This window comes from Anopheles coluzzii, chromosome 3 (genome assembly GCF_943734685.1).
Source record: "Anopheles coluzzii chromosome 3, AcolN3, whole genome shotgun sequence".
Lineage (NCBI taxonomy): Eukaryota > Metazoa > Arthropoda > Insecta > Diptera > Culicidae > Anopheles > Anopheles coluzzii.
In genome coordinates, this window is record NC_064671.1 from 26337311 (window position 1) to 26353305 (window position 15995).

At 42.6% G+C, this 15995-nt stretch overlaps 3 protein-coding genes across 9 annotated transcripts; 2 read left to right on the forward strand and 1 right to left on the reverse strand.

Annotated features, from left to right (window-relative positions):
* Window positions 1-6832: 6832 nt before the first annotated feature.
* On the forward strand, window positions 6833-9802 carry LOC120956792 (plasmolipin-like). 7 transcript variants are annotated; one of them, XM_040378524.2, is made up of 3 exons: window positions 6833-7464; window positions 8294-8807; window positions 8891-9802. In XM_040378524.2, exons 2-3 carry the CDS (start codon window positions 8421-8423, stop codon window positions 9032-9034), a joined length of 531 nt encoding a protein of 176 aa, XP_040234458.1. In that variant the 5' UTR covers window positions 6833-7464; window positions 8294-8420; the 3' UTR covers window positions 9035-9802. The 7 variants fall into 7 exon arrangements, with proteins under 7 accessions (XP_040234458.1, XP_040234455.1, XP_040234460.1 ...); XM_040378521.2 differs by having other exon boundaries at window positions 6833-7454; XM_040378526.2 differs by having other exon boundaries at window positions 6833-7454; window positions 8303-8807.
* Window positions 9803-9892: 90 nt separating this feature from the next.
* On the forward strand, window positions 9893-11998 carry LOC120956791 (T-cell activation inhibitor, mitochondrial). Its single transcript, XM_040378520.2, has 4 exons — window positions 9893-10002; window positions 10081-10677; window positions 10771-11083; window positions 11149-11998. The coding sequence occupies exons 1-4, from the start codon at window positions 9980-9982 to the stop codon at window positions 11767-11769; spliced, it is 1554 nt and encodes a 517-aa protein (XP_040234454.2). The 5' UTR covers window positions 9893-9979; the 3' UTR covers window positions 11770-11998.
* A 50-nt stretch (window positions 11999-12048) lies between these two features.
* On the reverse strand, window positions 12049-12749 carry LOC120956793 (ER membrane protein complex subunit 5). The gene is made up of 3 exons (XM_040378528.2): window positions 12585-12749; window positions 12467-12519; window positions 12049-12381 (listed from the first exon to the last, which is right to left on the reverse strand). Exons 1-3 carry the CDS (start codon window positions 12658-12660, stop codon window positions 12142-12144), a joined length of 369 nt encoding a protein of 122 aa, XP_040234462.2. The 5' UTR covers window positions 12661-12749; the 3' UTR covers window positions 12049-12141.
* Window positions 12750-15995: the final 3246 nt, after the last annotated feature.

Genomic DNA, 15995 nt, shown 5'->3' on the forward strand with positions numbered 1-15995 from the left:
TCAAACCTCTGAGCTGAGAGCCGTAGTAAGAGCACCTCACGGTTTCAGGCACGTTTTGGCGCGATTACGGCAGGTCAGGCAGTCCCAAGGGCCAACGGTTTCAGTTGCGCACTGTTTTGTACCATTTTTTTTTTTTGCTTCACTCGTTTCGGGAAATGCCAGCTAAAAATGACTCAACGTGGTTGTAGTGTGTAGCCGCTAGCGAACGATGCATCTCGCCGTTCGCAGACACCGTTTTGTTTTTCGGTTTATTTATTTACTCAATCCACTTGTTTCCCCCTCGTTGTTCCCTTTCTCTCTCTCAAATGCGCACACGGCAATTTGTTCCGCACTTGTGTTCTTTTCTTGTAAGCACTGTAGGCAACCCTGCAGCTAAATGATTTATGATCGGCTACAGGGACAGCGGTGGACGTTTTTGCTTCTGTGGTAGTTTTCATTTGCGTAAGGGTGGTAAAGTTTTGATGGGAATCAAAACCCGTTTTTGTTGCTCCTCACGAACGTTTCGGAACCCTTTTGCGGTACCCTTTCGTTATTATGATGTGTGACCATCCGTTGATGAGGGTGAAAGCAGTAGATTAAGGTGTTGATCCGCCGTGAAGGATGTGTGATGTGTGGGGTAGTAGAATAATGGGTTTTAAATACCACGCAGTTATTAGTTGATAGGAGTTGCGTTTTGCCAACAGTTTCAAATAGGTAGATGATGATATTTAGCTTGTAGTCTCTTTCATTTGGGGAGAAAAATTTGTATATACCTTAAGCAGTTATGGGCTTTTCTTTAAAAAAAAAGGCTTTAAAAAGACCATTTACTTCACCATCTTAGGCCACAGTTTGATATAAGGGAACCTCTGATTAGCGTTTAATAAAAATAGCATGGCTGGGATCCCGTGGTAAAATGGTCAACACGACTTAGCAACGTTCGTGGGTTCAAGCCTCATATGGCCCGTCCTCCCGTAGCAAGGACTTGATTATCCGGCTGCGTAGTTTGATATCAAAAAAAGGTCAAAAATCATGTAAAGTCCGGCATGACCACGTAGGTCACTATGTCAAAAATAAGAATAAGAAATAGCTAAAATTTGGAGTAGAATAAAGATTTTTTGAAGAAAGTTTCTTCTCAAAGTTGATCATTATTTATTATTATAATGATAAAATAAAGTAATATAATTATAAAATAAAGGATTCACTGTACACGCTTTATCTTGAAGGACATTTAAATGTTCAATACTAATAAAATAATACAATAAAATAAATTTAATTAAATACCAATGTGTAGTTTCATTTTCAGCATTCGTTCTATATATAACACACTTTACGTGTGCATTATTACAGCAAACTTGTAGAGTAGTTATGGGAAGATATTAGTTGTTTGTTAAATATCCCTTCAAAGCCTCTCCTCATGATTCATTTTCTTTATAGTAATGATAACTGTTAGAAAAATTTCCAAAACAAAACTAGACATACAAATTAAATCACTCATCTTTTTTTACTTTTTCTATTTATAATCTACATTATCTACATTAATCTACATAACATACACCGCCCTGTTCCTTAACATACACCGCCAACCAAAACTATATGGACAGCCGTTTTTAGCGATTTGCGTTAAATCTGGAAGAGGTTGATAAAAACGGCGATTATATGAATCGTGTGAAATGCTATTTCATATCGATGTATATTTTGTAATATTTTTGATATATTAATTGCATGATATATTACAAAAAATAAACAAATTCAGGCGTACCATAACTATAAAGACGCATCGAAAAATAAGTTTTTGTAATTTACAATACTTTTAAAAATCATCCAAAAATATGAAAAAAAAATATTCTAGTAAGATTTCACATAAAAATATTTTTTAACGATTTTTGAAAAGTGATTTAAAATTTTATTTCAAAGCAGTTATGAGTTTTATAAAAATAAATGTCAAACTGTTTTTTAATATAAAAATTATTTTAAATAAATGTTCGGATAATGATTATTTTGAAAATACAAAAAAGTATGTAAAAATGATTAAAAAAAATGCCATGAGTGCCATTATCACTTTAGTAAATAATAGTTCAAAACTGATCCGATTAAAAACAAGCGACACAAACAACACAAAAACATTTTTTTAGCAGATCCTAAATATTTGCTATTGCTATATAACTTGATTTGTTTTTAGACCGCTACAAACTGGCGCTGCAAAAGCGACTGCCCATATAGTTATGATAAGCGGTGTACTTGCCTGAGACTATCCTAACTAACTTTAAACTATTTATTTGAGAGAGTTCCTATATAATGTTCAAGACTTCAAATTTATAATCATGGTTCGATTGTATTGTAATATAAGATATAAATTAAGATTACTCTTCGATTGCCTGACTAGACTCATGATTATTAGGAATATATAAATACATTATATTATTTATCTGAATTTAGTAAAAACTAGAGCTGCTATAAGCTTCATTAGCTGGCCAAGATTCACTTTGAAGATCAAAAACACCAACTAAGCGAATAAAAAAACCAACCCCCAACATTCGATAATACTCTGCAAAGATGCAAAACTTTTAAAACACATTCTAGCTGCCCACTAGGTTAGGGCAGCAAAGTAAAAAAAATCGCCAGAAGCTTGGCTGCTTTTAATCTTCAAAGTGAACCACAAAGCACAGCACCACGCACCGATGCGGGGTTGATTGTTTGCTTGTGCAAATGTCTGGTTATAACTAAAACAATTCCACGCAGTAAAAGCCTACGATACAAACACACACACACACACGCACATACACTCTTGCTACACACTCCTGTAGCGTACTAATAATAAAGATGGAGCAAAACTTGTTCACCTCGCTGGATGGGATGGAGGCTGGGCTGGGAGGGTAAAATAAATCTGCAACGCTTTCTCGCTGTACTCTTGCCTCCTCTCTAAACCCTTTCCTCCCCCCCAAATGGGTTACTTGCATCCAGTGTGCGCTGTAATAGGTAGGGTAGCAGCCGTAGGAAGCGGCGGCTAGCTAGCTAATTTATACATCCCTTTCCGACAATGAACGGCAATAAAGGTTGCGTTTCGTTCCAGCCGAGCGTCGTCGGCCGACGGGACGCGTTGCGAGACGAGGGCAGCGAGAAGTATACACAAGATGAAGACATTCCACAACGGTACGGTGACGCGGAACGAGCCCGGCCGGTCCAATGTGAATGGTCAGCTTTGAACTGAGTTTTCTTTCTTCATTTGTTTTTGTGTGCGGTGGTATTTTATTTTCTCTCCCTTCTCGCTACTGTAGTAGTATGCACGGTTGCGCTGTGTAAACTGTGTGTCTTGCCGGTGGCCCCGAGACAGGAGTAATAACTTCGTGCAGCGGCAAACGCGGCCATCGAGCACGAGGAAGTGTAATAAAATTGCTTTTCACACGCTCAATGTGTCACTTTTCGCACGGGCACTCCCCTGGGGGGGTTAAGGTCAGATGGTGGAAAATTCCTGGAAAGAAAGCAAAACCAATACAAGGATTGGCGCAGATATGCAGACTGCCCATGGATCATGGTTGTTTTACATGGAGAAGAAAGAGCGTATAATAAATCAATCGCGGTTGATGTTATTAGAATTTATTTAAATAATTCACAGATAATCGTATTGGGATCATGGAAATGTTTACATTCCAATCTGGCGCTACGGAACGCGCTTCCAGATTAAAAACCGCGCCTTCCCCGCCGATGAAGCTTCTTAATTACATTATCCATCTTTCTGTACGATCGCGAACGTGCCGCTAATTAAAATAACGTTGTGACATAAAGTTTATTTAGTGATTAATACAGGCGTAGATGTGTACGTAGATGTGTGTGTGACCACCCTGAATCATGAAAATAACTCCCTACAATCGAACGCCAACGATCCAGTGGCATGTGGTGTGTGCGAGTGTGAACGGGAACCTTCCACCGCAAGTAACGATCGACCCCCGTTGCAAGGTGATGAAAGGCGTATTCACCCCATTTTCACATCGCCAGTTGGGGGGGCGATAGGTATGGGCCATGTTTCGTAGTGTTTTTTGTTTCTTCTCCATCGAACAGCTTTCCACTTCAACTTCACCTACATTGAAGCGTTGGCTGCTGTAACATATTCCGTCTGTGCGGGGCGAGCCGTAACCTGGCGCAGTGCAAGCACGGCGGGAATTTTCTACGATCGTACCAGACAGACTGGTGGTAGCAGATGGTGTTTTACGCCGACCATTACCCCTCAGGTTTGAAACAGATTTAAGGTCATTTATCTTTGCCTTTGAAAACCATGCAAAGGGAAAAGGATAACAACAGGTTTTTAGTGTAACTAAACTGGCCCAAAAAAGTGTTATTTTATGAGCGCTTAAACAGGATCGAATCTTCAAAGCGATGAGCATTTGTGGTAAAAGGTAAACAGACGAAACGATGTTGGAGATTTGTTCATCCTTTTGGCCGTACGATCACTATCGATCTTGATTTTTCCGCCGTTGAATGATGAAGCTGATTGCATAAAAGTTGTCCCCACCCTCCAACCATACAATTTAAGCCAGCTGAAGCAAGCTGTCCGGTTGGTTCGAGTGACATTTAGTGAGCGCTGTGCACTTCACCTCGATAGATCATTTGCAGCTTGCAGTGGTGATCGTACGGGCACACACAAAAAAAGGGGTTGAGAAACATGTACAGCGGTTGGGGTTTGTGCTGCAAAATAAACAAAACCAACTGTTTGCCGTGCTTGGTCGTTTTGGCTCCTTGGAATGGGGCATTTCCTGCCCTCGAGCCGTGAGTCGAATCGGTCGGGCTGCCAAACGGTCAACGGCTGTTCATGGCTTTTAAGTATAGCAGCAGCAACAGCAACCCTCAACTGGGCGGTAGTAGGATTTTGCAATTACCATGTGCCGCTGCCGGTGGAATTATGATGCTGTGAGGTGATGTGAATGCTCGCTGCCCAGACCGATTGCCTCTTTGCTTACTTTTTATTGAAATCTCTTTTTTTTTTGCTTTCTCCCTCTGCGGTTCGGGAGTTTGAACTCTTGCAATGAGCGGAAAAATAAATAAAGAGCATCGAAGAGGTTCGACTGGAGTGAATCATCGAGCAACGGAAAAAGGGGGAGAATAAAACAGCAAACGCTGGTCGGACGATGAAGATGGAACACGGGAAATCAATGATCATTACGGGTTCTGATTGTTTTTGTGAAACCGATATCGCTTATGCAAATTTAAGCAGCGGGGTGGGGCGGGGGTGTTTGCGGTGCACTATTCAAGTGGGATGTAAATACATTCAGCCGGCACAGGGCGGATACTAATCAATCAATCTTGGGCGGCGTAAAGATTGGGCGGCCGTTGTTTTGAGTAGGTCTGCGGTTGTGATTTACTAGCGACTGAATGACGTATTTAAAAGTCGTTGAATTGAATATGTATCTCTATTTCTAAAAAATAAAAAATATAAATATAAAACTAATAGAAATAGAAGCTGGTTGTGGCAAGATTGGTGCCAACTCTGTATACGTTTTTAAGACAGTTTTTGAGTAAAATATACACAAGTAAAAACAAAATTTAAATAATCATGTCGGCTAGACAGTCACCACTAGACGTATTTTAAAGCGTTTATTACGTATTTTGAAGCGCTTTATTTCAGCCATAGCGATGACTTTTGAATTCTACATGCATAGTAGGTCAACGCCGGCACTTTAACAACTAGTGGAATTGGCTTCCAGCGACTTATTGATTTCCCCCAATGGGTATTACAACTCATCATTATATCGCTGTCCTTTTCTTGCAATGTGTTTTGCCTAGCCTTCATCTAATCATGGCATATATACCCTTCTAACTTTCCGAGCAAAAAATTATGTGAATGGTCGTGTGGTCAGATTCGTGAGTATCAACATCAGTGACCATTACCCAAATCTCACATGATACAGAACAAATAGTTATCATTAGAGTTTAAGTGTTTAAACAATATTTTGTTTAATTGTTTAACTAAAAAAATTATATGGAAGTGACATGTGATATTTATTTATGAAATAAGATTTATTAAGTTAAGCTTATTTAAGCGTTTTACTGCTATTCAAACCCTTGCAAGATTTCCAATTCAATTTGTAAGATTGTTTGCTACAAGTTTATTTTGCTTAAGATTTTGAAACACAGTCTTTTTCCAAGTTACGCGATAATTGCCTGCCAGGGACATTCACGCTTTTCGAATTTTTGTGTATGTCGAATATCACGCTTTTCAACCAAAATGCGAATTATAAGTTGTTATTTATGATTAAATTCAACAATCATATGCACATTAATACTTATTTCTTACAATTCGTGTAGAAAATTTGGTTACTTATGGGTATTTAGCAATTTTTAACTTTTAGCAAAACTGCTATTTATGTTGCATTTGAAAATTCTTGGACGAAATTGCACCGATTTGACGTATGAACTGTCAAAACAAAACAAAAAAGCGTAAATTGAGTGTTGCGTAACTCGAGTGTTGCGCTAACTTGGGGAAAGACTGTACAAGAATTGCAAATTAAATTCGTTTGATTCAAAAAAAATAACGAAACACTTGAACATAAACGCTTCAAATGCATTTTTCCTGGAAGGGGTGAAATTATGCACGACAACCCCTGTTTCATGAGAAGCGCTGGCACAATGGTTAGCCAAGCTAGAAAGCAATGGTCACGGAAAATTAACAAAATAATTATTTTTCCCCTAAAGATTACTTAAAATGAAACGATTGTTGTTTAATTTTACCATTACTTCCACATTGTGATTTATTATTTAAAAAAAAATATTTATTTTAATTTTGTCCTGCCAAACGTCACTGGTGTTCGGGGTTGTGATGTCCGCACGGGTGCCTCCCATAGTCATTTGTTTATTTTCCTTTTTATTTATCAACGAGTCGCCACACAGTGGAGGCGAAACCATTGCTGATTGTGTGTTGTGCCAGAGAGAGAAAGAGAGCGAGAGAGAGAGGGAGTGAAAAAGAGAGAGTGTGCGATACGCTAGAAAATAGTAAAACATTGCTTACGCACGAAATATACGCCTCCCGAACCGACCAACAAAAAAAAAAGCGCCACAAACCAAAACAAACGAAAAACCACATCGACAGCGTATCCGCCGCGTCCGTGTCTGTGTTTATGTGAAATACCCCCGTTTTTCTTTTACTACTATTGCTGGTGCACCCGACACGACAGATTCGCTTCCCCAGCCCAGCGCAAGCAGTGGTCACAGCAGTGCGTGCGTGCTGCGCTTCGTGCCATGTGTGTATGCCACAGCCGTCCATCGTCCATCGTTCATCCGTCCAAGACCGAGTGAAAGTGTGCACTGTTGGCGGTGCCTGGGTTGCTTCTGGAGCATTTTGGGGCACCCGTACGCGAAGCATTCTCGATGGAAGTCTTGTCCGATCGTCGGCGGGCGCATCAGTATTAGCGCCTCAACAAGTGTCGCCTTTTGCGCAAAAAAAAAAACACAAACATCGCGCATTCTACTTCAATCGTGTCGCCTAGGTGAGTCAAGGTAAAGCCAGACATCCATGACATCAGCATCTCGCGGTAGGCAAGTGAACATAGTAGGCACAGCAGAACGCGCGACGTCTTTACCAGCCCGTCTTGAGTCATATACTTGTTGCGTATAGGGTGTGTGTTTGTGTGTTTTGGTGTTTTGGTGCGCGTATTACATCCTCCCCCTTTTTGCGCGAGTACGCACAAACGCAAAAGCGCATGTGATAGCTTGTGTTTTAAAAACTAAAGCAACATAAACCGCTAGACTGTGCTGACTGTGTGTGGATCGTGTGCCGTATGGCTTAGTTGATTCAATTTAACGCGTTCTCTCTATTATTAAATTAGGGCCACCCACGAAATCCTCCCCCCCCCCCCCTGTGTGTTGGCAATGGGGGTGGCAAGAAAACGAAACTCTGATCGGAGTGTGTGAGTGTGTGCACGCCCTTAAAGTTTTTTGAATTTAACACACCACTTGCCGTCGTCGTCATCAGCATCATCCGTTTAGCAACTGGTCGCTAAACGGTGGCAGGTGGTTTTTTTTTTTGGGTTGGTCTCTCCAACGCCCTCCAAGGTCGGTCCGTTTTGTGTGTGTGTGTGTGTGTCCCGGGAATGAATTCGAGCCGTTCCAAACGATTTTGCTTCCAAATTCGAAGGAGGTGGTCAAATGCGAATGAAAATAGGGGTGGGTTTTCTATGCTTTCACTTTACCTCCTTATCGATCGAGCGCCAAGTGTAACGAAAGGGCCGAATGATTAATTGACGACAAAAGCTTAGGAGGACTATTGATTTTTTTTTTATTGTAATGCTTGCATTTTCTTTCCCTTTACTGTTTCACCCTCTCGTAGTAATTCCAGAAGAGACATCAAACACCCTGGACAGCGTAGCAGACCGTAAAGAAAGCGTTGTAGTATAATTAGAACGGCAGTTGTGAAAGGGGGGAAAAAAGCACAAACAAACACACACACACACACCATGAGTGAGTTCACGCAAACGGCCACCGTGACGCAGCAGCAAACGGTCGTCCAGCCGTACATACGGTACGACCCGGAGTACGTCCGCACCATCCCGGGCATCGTGAAGATCGTGTGCATCGTGCTGAATCTCATCGGCTTCATCTGCATCGAGTTTTCGTACTTCAGCTACCGGCCCCAGGGGTCGTTCTTCAACACGGTCGCGATGCTCGGCTTCTGGTTCAGCGGCATCATGCTGGTGTTCTATCTGTTTCACGTGTGCGAAAAGTTTCACAAAATCCCCTGGCTAAAAATAGAGCTGTACTTCTGTGCCGGCTGGGCCGCCCTCTACATGATAGCGGCCTCGGTGGCGGCCTCGACCAGCATCGAAGCGTTTCAGGCGGCCGCGGTAAGTTGGAGGCACGGTGCCTCTTGTTCTTTTTTGGAAGAACACACTGTTATAGGCAGTTAATTGTTTCCTTTATTTTCCAGTTCTTTGGATACTGTGCCATGATCGGGTACGGGGTCGATGCGTTCCTTAAGTTTAAAAGTGTTCGGGCGGGCGAAATCGCCCAAGGCTCCCGTACCGTGCACGTGCAGCAGCAGCAGCAAACGGTTTCCACGCTGACCGCCTAGATGCAAAACGAATCAAAGCAATCTAGGGTTACACGCAGCACTTCACCTCAGTCTCCTTAACACAAATCTCCTCATCGTGGTCTCCTTCTGATGGGCTGCTTAGAAATATTGCGACAACAATACGCTTTTGCTCCAGTTTCTTTTGTGTTTGTTGTTTTTTTGTATAGATTTTAACGTCTTTTACCCCGTGTAACGTGTGTAAAGCTGTTTATTGTTGCCGAACCGGCGGTCGGTTTTCTTTTATCGAATGCTACAAGGAGCTAGTGTTTTACCGTAGCTTGTTCTAACCTAGCAAGTAATTTTAATTCGAAATGCCTTTAAGCTAAGCCTTAGCGCTAAACCACCCAAAACGGTACAGCGCCTTACAAAGTCACCGAAAGTCACCGAAACGGGATAGCTTTTACAGAACCGAAATTATAACAGTGTGTGTTTGTGTGTATTTGTGTGCTTGTATATTTATAAACGAAAAACGGAACGGAATCCTCTTATCGAATCTTGTCGGCCGTCGTTATCGTCGTCATCGTCGTCGTCCTTGCCACAGGATGCGTTTTGAAACTCATTTATTTACAAAACAAATGTGCAAATGTGTATTAATGTGGCTTATTTTGTAGTATGTCGATGTGCTTAGGAGAGGTTTAGAGGCGATCACAATGTAGAAACAACCTTACTTTACTGTATACACTTTACACCGTATCGTAATTGTTGCGTTAGCTCACTTGAAAAGAAAGAAAATGATAGAAATAAACCAAATTTTTTCGAAACTGTTCATTTTAACGGCTCTTTCAACATTCGAGTATTGAACTAGCCGCTGTAGCTAGTATCTATTTGACAGCGATCAGCTGTCAGTGTGTTGTTTTGCTTCGCACCTGCAGAACTCTGTTGACAAACTTTGTGCGGAGTGGTGGGTCTTTCTCCGTCGCAAAAACCTCCTTCGTACGGCTCGGAATGTACATTTTCATCGGGAAATGGTAAACCGCGTAGCATGCAAACCATACGAGCGATGCTAGAAAGCTACCCCTTTGTGTTTTGTGTTCCGTTTTTTCCAGTACGCACCGGTATGCGGTTCCGGGCACGCTGCTAGTACGCCGGATGATCAGCTCGTCCGAGGTAGCGACCGCCCTGCGGCCGTTCTACTTCGCCGTCCATCCGGATCTGTTCGGGCGCTATCCCCAGCAGCGGCAGGTGAACGAAGACTCGCTCAAACTGCTCAGTGCGCACCTGGAATCGTTGCTGACGCAGAAACGAATCTTGCCCTCCACGCCGCGCGCCCTTCCATTTTACATCCGTGCCTCGAATGCGCCGCAGGACCGGGGGACGTTCAATCTCATCAAGGTACCGCTGGAGCGTACGGTCGACGCAAAGCTGGTGCTGAGGCGAATACTCGAATCCTGCAACCTGCCGACGGAGTATGTGGATAAGATGCCCGCGACTAAACCTTGCTCAACGGCCACCTCGTCCAGCGGCAGCCCGTACGAGGAAGGCTTCCAACAGCAGCAGCAGCATCAATCGTTTTACTACAAAAAGCGTTCCGAGTACAACTTTGGCAAGGAGGAAGAGGAAGCGGACGATTCCGGCCCGTTCGAGAAGGAGTTTGATCTGTTCCAATTTCGGATAAAGAAGGTGCGCGAGAATGAAACGCTAAAGTAAGGGCGAGTAGCTTTGCGTTCCCGGTAACGATTACGCTCTTTGACACATTACATAACTGATCGGTTTTTGTGCTCGGTTTGCGCACACAGGAAATGGTTGCGGAAGCATGTCGTCACCGCTACGGTGCGCACGAAAGCGGTGCAGGAGCTGCAGGAGGAGGTGGAAAAGTTGCGCGAGGACGTTACGAAGCGGCTGGGATTGCGTGAGATCATCTACGACTGTGGCTGGAATGTGGAGCACTTTCGGGGGTGCTTGAAAAGTCTGGAAAAGTTGGCCGAACTGCATCCGGGTGCGCTGGATGGGCTGAAGGATCGGACGGTGGTGTTTGCCGCGTTTACCGGCGTAAGCCTCGAAGGGAACGTGATGCTGTTTACGGGCGATGTGCAAAGGAATTGGTTGGAGGTAAGGTGGAAGAAATGGATATTATCGTCCTATACAATTTAATTGTTTTATTCTTTTGTTTTTAGCTTATTAAAACGATCGATAAACACGATAGCTACCTCAGAAAATTGCCAGCGTACGAGTTCGCGCTCTCCCAGGTGCTGCGCAACATACGCATCGGACGGCGCAAGTTTATGCCGAAAGCGCAAGCGATGGCGTACGCTTCGCATCTGCGCAAGATAACGACCGCACTGCTCGATTATCTCGGCAAATCAAAGTTCCCCAAATCGTGGCCTACCGATCTGTCAAAGTTTGAGCTGGTGGTCGAATCGGAAGCCGGCCCACTCATGGTAAGCCCTACCGGGCAGCTAATAGTGCCGGCCACCTGTCCCGGCTCGCTGCTGGTCGACTTTCTTACGAACCATCTGGAGGAGGCACTCGAAAAGCAAAGCTCGTACGACCGGCAAAAGCACATCGAGCGCGATCTGCACGCACGCTGTGTCGCCCAGTTCCGGTTGCTGTCGCTGACGAAGGACGATTCCGTAACGCCCGACCGTATGATCGAGTGTCTGGAGAAGCTGCTGGCGCAAGGCGGACTAGCCGGAGGGGGTCAGCTGGAGCTGGCCGATTTGAATCTTACCATCACGACGTACTACTCGGTGCTGACGGACGGCACGGTCTGTATACCGTGGGACTGGAAGCAATAGGGCGGGAGCGGGAGATACGGGTCGAAGTCAATTTTTAACCATTTTTCGGACCGGTCAATTCAACCGCTGTAACTGGTGTGTGCCATGTGTTTCGAGATTCTAGGTTTTGAAGCTATTTTCCGAGAAACGTAAAACGCGGGTTTAGTGTGTAAATTCAATTAGCTAGGTTATTCAGATGCGTCGTGCGTAGCGTTGAAAGACAATAAACAAAGGACATGTTATGAAGGTGTAATACCTTTAAAGACGTTATCTAAAATTTAAAATGAAAATATGCTTCGATTTTCATATTATCCACACCTCACGCAGCATGATGTACACCACGTGGACCACACTCGGGAGGTTTATTTAGAGTTTAGTATTTGGTTGAATGGTTTAATCCAGATACGGTTCCGTCGTGTACGCACGATCGTACTGCTCCGGGTCGGGCTGCTCGTACACTGGGGACAGCGCTTTGCCTCGGTGATTGAACGTGTAGAACGAGGGAATGTTCGCAAGAGTTTCCCACGATTTCGCCTGCAAATCAACCGCAGCACGAATCTCCTTGAAATCGCCCACCACTTGCAGGATGTTGTAGATGATGTAGATTAAGCTCGCAATCGCTTGGAAAATTATCTGTTGTGTACATTGAACGGGGAGAAACAAAACGAAAAAGGCATATAAAAAGGTGATAAAAATGCACAACAGTCACTGCTCTTACATCGATCGGCAGCTGGGTGAATTCCTGTTCCGTGATCCGAAGGTAAGCACGGTCTGAAAAGGAACGGGGAAAATGGTAACGATTTGGAGCTTTCGGCGATCGTTCCACGAGCACTTACGCTGGGCGGCAGAGTAAGCCGCATGAAGCAGGGACAGAAATCCGAGCACGATTTGAATTTTATTGAAAATTGCCATGATTGCTGGAGGTCCCGATGGTATGGAAAAGTGGATAATTTGTTTACAAAAATGTGAAAAGACAGCACACTGGGACGCTGCTGACTCCGGTGTCAGTGACAGACCAGTGGAATTTGTGGAACGAAAACTGTGCTTATTGCTTATTAGCACATGTTTGACTTGATTTGCGATACAAATAAATTGAATATAATTTTTCAACAATTTACACAAACATGAATATTCTTAAATCGCACTAAAAATTATAAAAAAATCTACAAACAGTGCTTCACTACCCAACTCCATTCGAGTGCATACGTGTAAACTCACCTGCAGCTCGGATAATGCCGTCCGAGCCAGAGTGACCAGAAATACCGATTTTTCTGTATTCCTACCAAGGTGTATGTATTTAAAAGGTTGATTTTTTATCACTTTTGCTGGGCGACATTGTGGGAGACATTTGTCAATCCCTGCATACAATTAACCCTATCCCGCACTAGCTCTCCCCAATTTTTATACTGGAGCCACCTGAACAGTTATGTCAAGTCGAGAAATGTCATTTTGCTCTGAATAACTACACCTTGTTATATTAAAAAACCTTGATTTCTGCCGATTTTTGATATCCCAAGTACCACAAATCCACTAAACGACCACTAAACGACGCAAGCTTTCAACCTAAACGGAAATTAAAAAGACTTCGTTTAGCAGACGGTGAAAGACTCATGCATTCTAAATGTTATGTTCTGTAGCAAAAAGCTGGTGGTGCCATCTATTGGTGGGATACCCAACCAGTGGAGTTTCCTCGCTAGGAGGAGAGCTTTCTCATTTCCTCTGTACTGTTGTATGGTTTCGCATTGAAATTATGCATCGCTAGAACTAGAACGGCGATACCATTGTGTACAATACTACTCAAACAGCCAAATTTGCTAAAGCAGCTAATTTTGGCATGCTAAAGATCGCTGCTTGAATTCGCCTTTTGCAGTAGATAAACAGCATCAAAGTTCTAGGTAGGTCTTTCAAATAGCGCCTAATTAGCTTCCTTGTGCCACGGTGCCGAGGATTATTTTTCATTGTGTTTTATTTTTAAGCAAGCGTCATCGATGAACTAAACAACAAGATTTGTTTCGTGTTCGCACATGTGTATGGAGTTCGAGCTGGCTATTTGGGTAAACTCCAATGTAAACCACCAGCACTGAAGCAAGTGAGATTTGAATAATGGTCATTGATGTCAATACCCACGTATCTGACCAGACGACCTTTCATATAGATTTTTCCACGGAAAGTTAGAAGGCAATATAGGTGAATGAAACTTGCCGAAAGTTATGAAAAATGAAACTTGTCGAAACACATTGTAAGAAAAGAACAGCAATATAATGACGAGTTGTAATACACCATCTCTTGTACAAACCAATGATGCTTCGGAGCTTTCGTTTTTTTCTATAGATATTCGATTTTCTAGTCGTTTAAACCTAATATGTGGCGCTTGGGGTAGTCAGGGCGGTGCCAACCTTACCCGCAAATTTCCGTTAAATGCCTTCTAATCGCCTTGTAATCGCCAGCGAATTGAAGGCGATCAGCAGTGCATTTAGCAGTAATTAAATGCCTTTGAAATATGTCATTGAAAAATTTCGCTTTTAATTTGAAATTTGAAATTGCAACTGTCAAAAGAAAACCTTACAAGCGTCTTCAGCACTGCGCTGTGGTAGTGTTCCCAGATATGTGCATGAGATTCGATAGCACGATTTACGTGTTATGTTCTCTTGCGTTAAGCTCTGAGCCATTTCACTTTATTAAATATGGTCTGCATTATTCGGTTGTTAAAGACCAACCCGTTGAAAGGTATTAATATATCAAACTTATTTCGATAACTCTAGTAAAAGGAGAAATGAGATACATATTTCTCCCATCCTGATTATGACGGGTAAACATAGTCATTATTATGTTTTTTTTAAAAAGGTGTTTTTCAAATTTCGCTTCACATAAATTTGGTTTGTTCTAATTATAGCAAGAAAATATTAATTTAAAAAGAAATAAACACAGAAAAAAGATAATAAAAATTAGGATTTGAACACACGCTTTCTCGGTTCGGAACCAAAAGCATTGTTACTACTCTAGTTGGCAGTTACATTAGTGAGGGTGCAAAACCAGTATATAAACAAGCTAAGATGGCGGCAAGTTATCTTTTCTCGTTGATTCAAAAAGTTGAAAGATTTCGAAGAGATCCCGTTTCAGCCGTGAATGTTTCGGTTGAAATTTTTATTCGCCTTCTAAGGCGACTAAGGCCTTAAATGCCTTCTGAATGCCTTCAAAGCCGTTTAATGCTGGTAGGGAACGCTTTTTCGTATGCGATTTTATCGTACGGCCTGTCAATTTTTTGTATGGGATTTGACAGATAACGTCGGACAACGAAATCGCACGTCCGACGTTATCTGTCAAATCCCATATAAATCTCGTCCGATAAAATCGCATCCGATGAGCGTTGCCACCGCCCTAAGCGAATCATTATAGAGATGTGACTAGTAGGCATGTGTAAAATGAACGAGCATCGCACCGTTCGAACAGTTCGGTAAAGTGCACGAACGAACGAGGTTCTTAACAAAAAGAACGACCAGGACTTTTGAAAGAAACTGACTACACCGAACGCGTTCGAACGTTCCGTTCAGTGTTCGACGGCACACATAAATGTGGTAATAAAACGTGCAAAATCATATTGCTTTCTCGCTCTTTCTCGCACCGTGCGAAGGTATTAATATATCAAACTTATTTCGATAACTCTAGTAAAAGGAGAAATGAGATACATATTTCTCCCATCCTGATAATGAAAGGTGAACATAGTGTAATTATTATGATTTTTCATAAAAAGTAGATCATAAAAATCAGGATTTGAACACACGCTTTCTCGGTTCGGAACCATATTGCTTTCTCGCTCTTTCTCGCACCGTGCGAACGGGTCGTCAGAGATCAAAATGTACCCTGTTGGTGTTGAAATCGTACCCATACAACTCAATTCCTCGAACGCCGTCGAATTTGTCCAGCAGTGTTCGATACGTGTGCTGTTGGTGTGGAAATCGTATTTATACGACTGAATTCATCGAACGCGTTCGAACTGGTGTTCGATCTGTGTTCTGTTGGTATATAAATCGTACCTACACAACTGAATTCATCGAACGCGTTCGAACTGGTGTTCGATCTGTGTTCTGTTGGTGTGTAAATCGTACCTACACAACTGAATTCATCGAACGCGTTCGAACTGGTGTTCGATCTGTGTTCTGTTGGTATGGAAATTATACCTATACAATTCAATAGATCGAGCCTTTTCAAACGGATTAGTCATTGTTCGCGAATGAACTGAACTGAAT

Bases quoted from the DNA above. Each gene is read 5' to 3' on its own strand.
- LOC120956792 (XM_040378524.2), top strand. From the start codon at position 8,421: ATGAGTGAGTTCACGCAAACGGCCACCGTGACGCAGCAGCAAACGGTC. The intron at 8,808-8,890 runs GTAAGTTGGAGG...TTTATTTTCCAG, and splicing joins AAGCGTTTCAGGCGGCCGCG to TTCTTTGGATACTGTGCCAT.
- LOC120956791 (XM_040378520.2), top strand. From the start codon at position 9,980: ATGTACATTTTCATCGGGAAATG. The intron at 10,003-10,080 runs GTAAACCGCGTA...CGTTTTTTCCAG, and splicing joins TACATTTTCATCGGGAAATG to TACGCACCGGTATGCGGTTC. The intron at 11,084-11,148 runs GTAAGGTGGAAG...TTTTGTTTTTAG, and splicing joins TGCAAAGGAATTGGTTGGAG to CTTATTAAAACGATCGATAA.
- LOC120956793 (XM_040378528.2), bottom strand. From the start codon at position 12,660: ATGGCAATTTTCAATAAAATTCAAATCGTGCTCGGATTTCTGTCCCTG. The intron at 12,520-12,584 runs GTAAGTGCTCGT...GTTCCTTTTCAG, and splicing joins GGCTTACTCTGCCGCCCAGC to ACCGTGCTTACCTTCGGATC. The intron at 12,382-12,466 runs GTAAGAGCAGTG...TGTACACAACAG, and splicing joins TCACCCAGCTGCCGATCGAT to ATAATTTTCCAAGCGATTGC.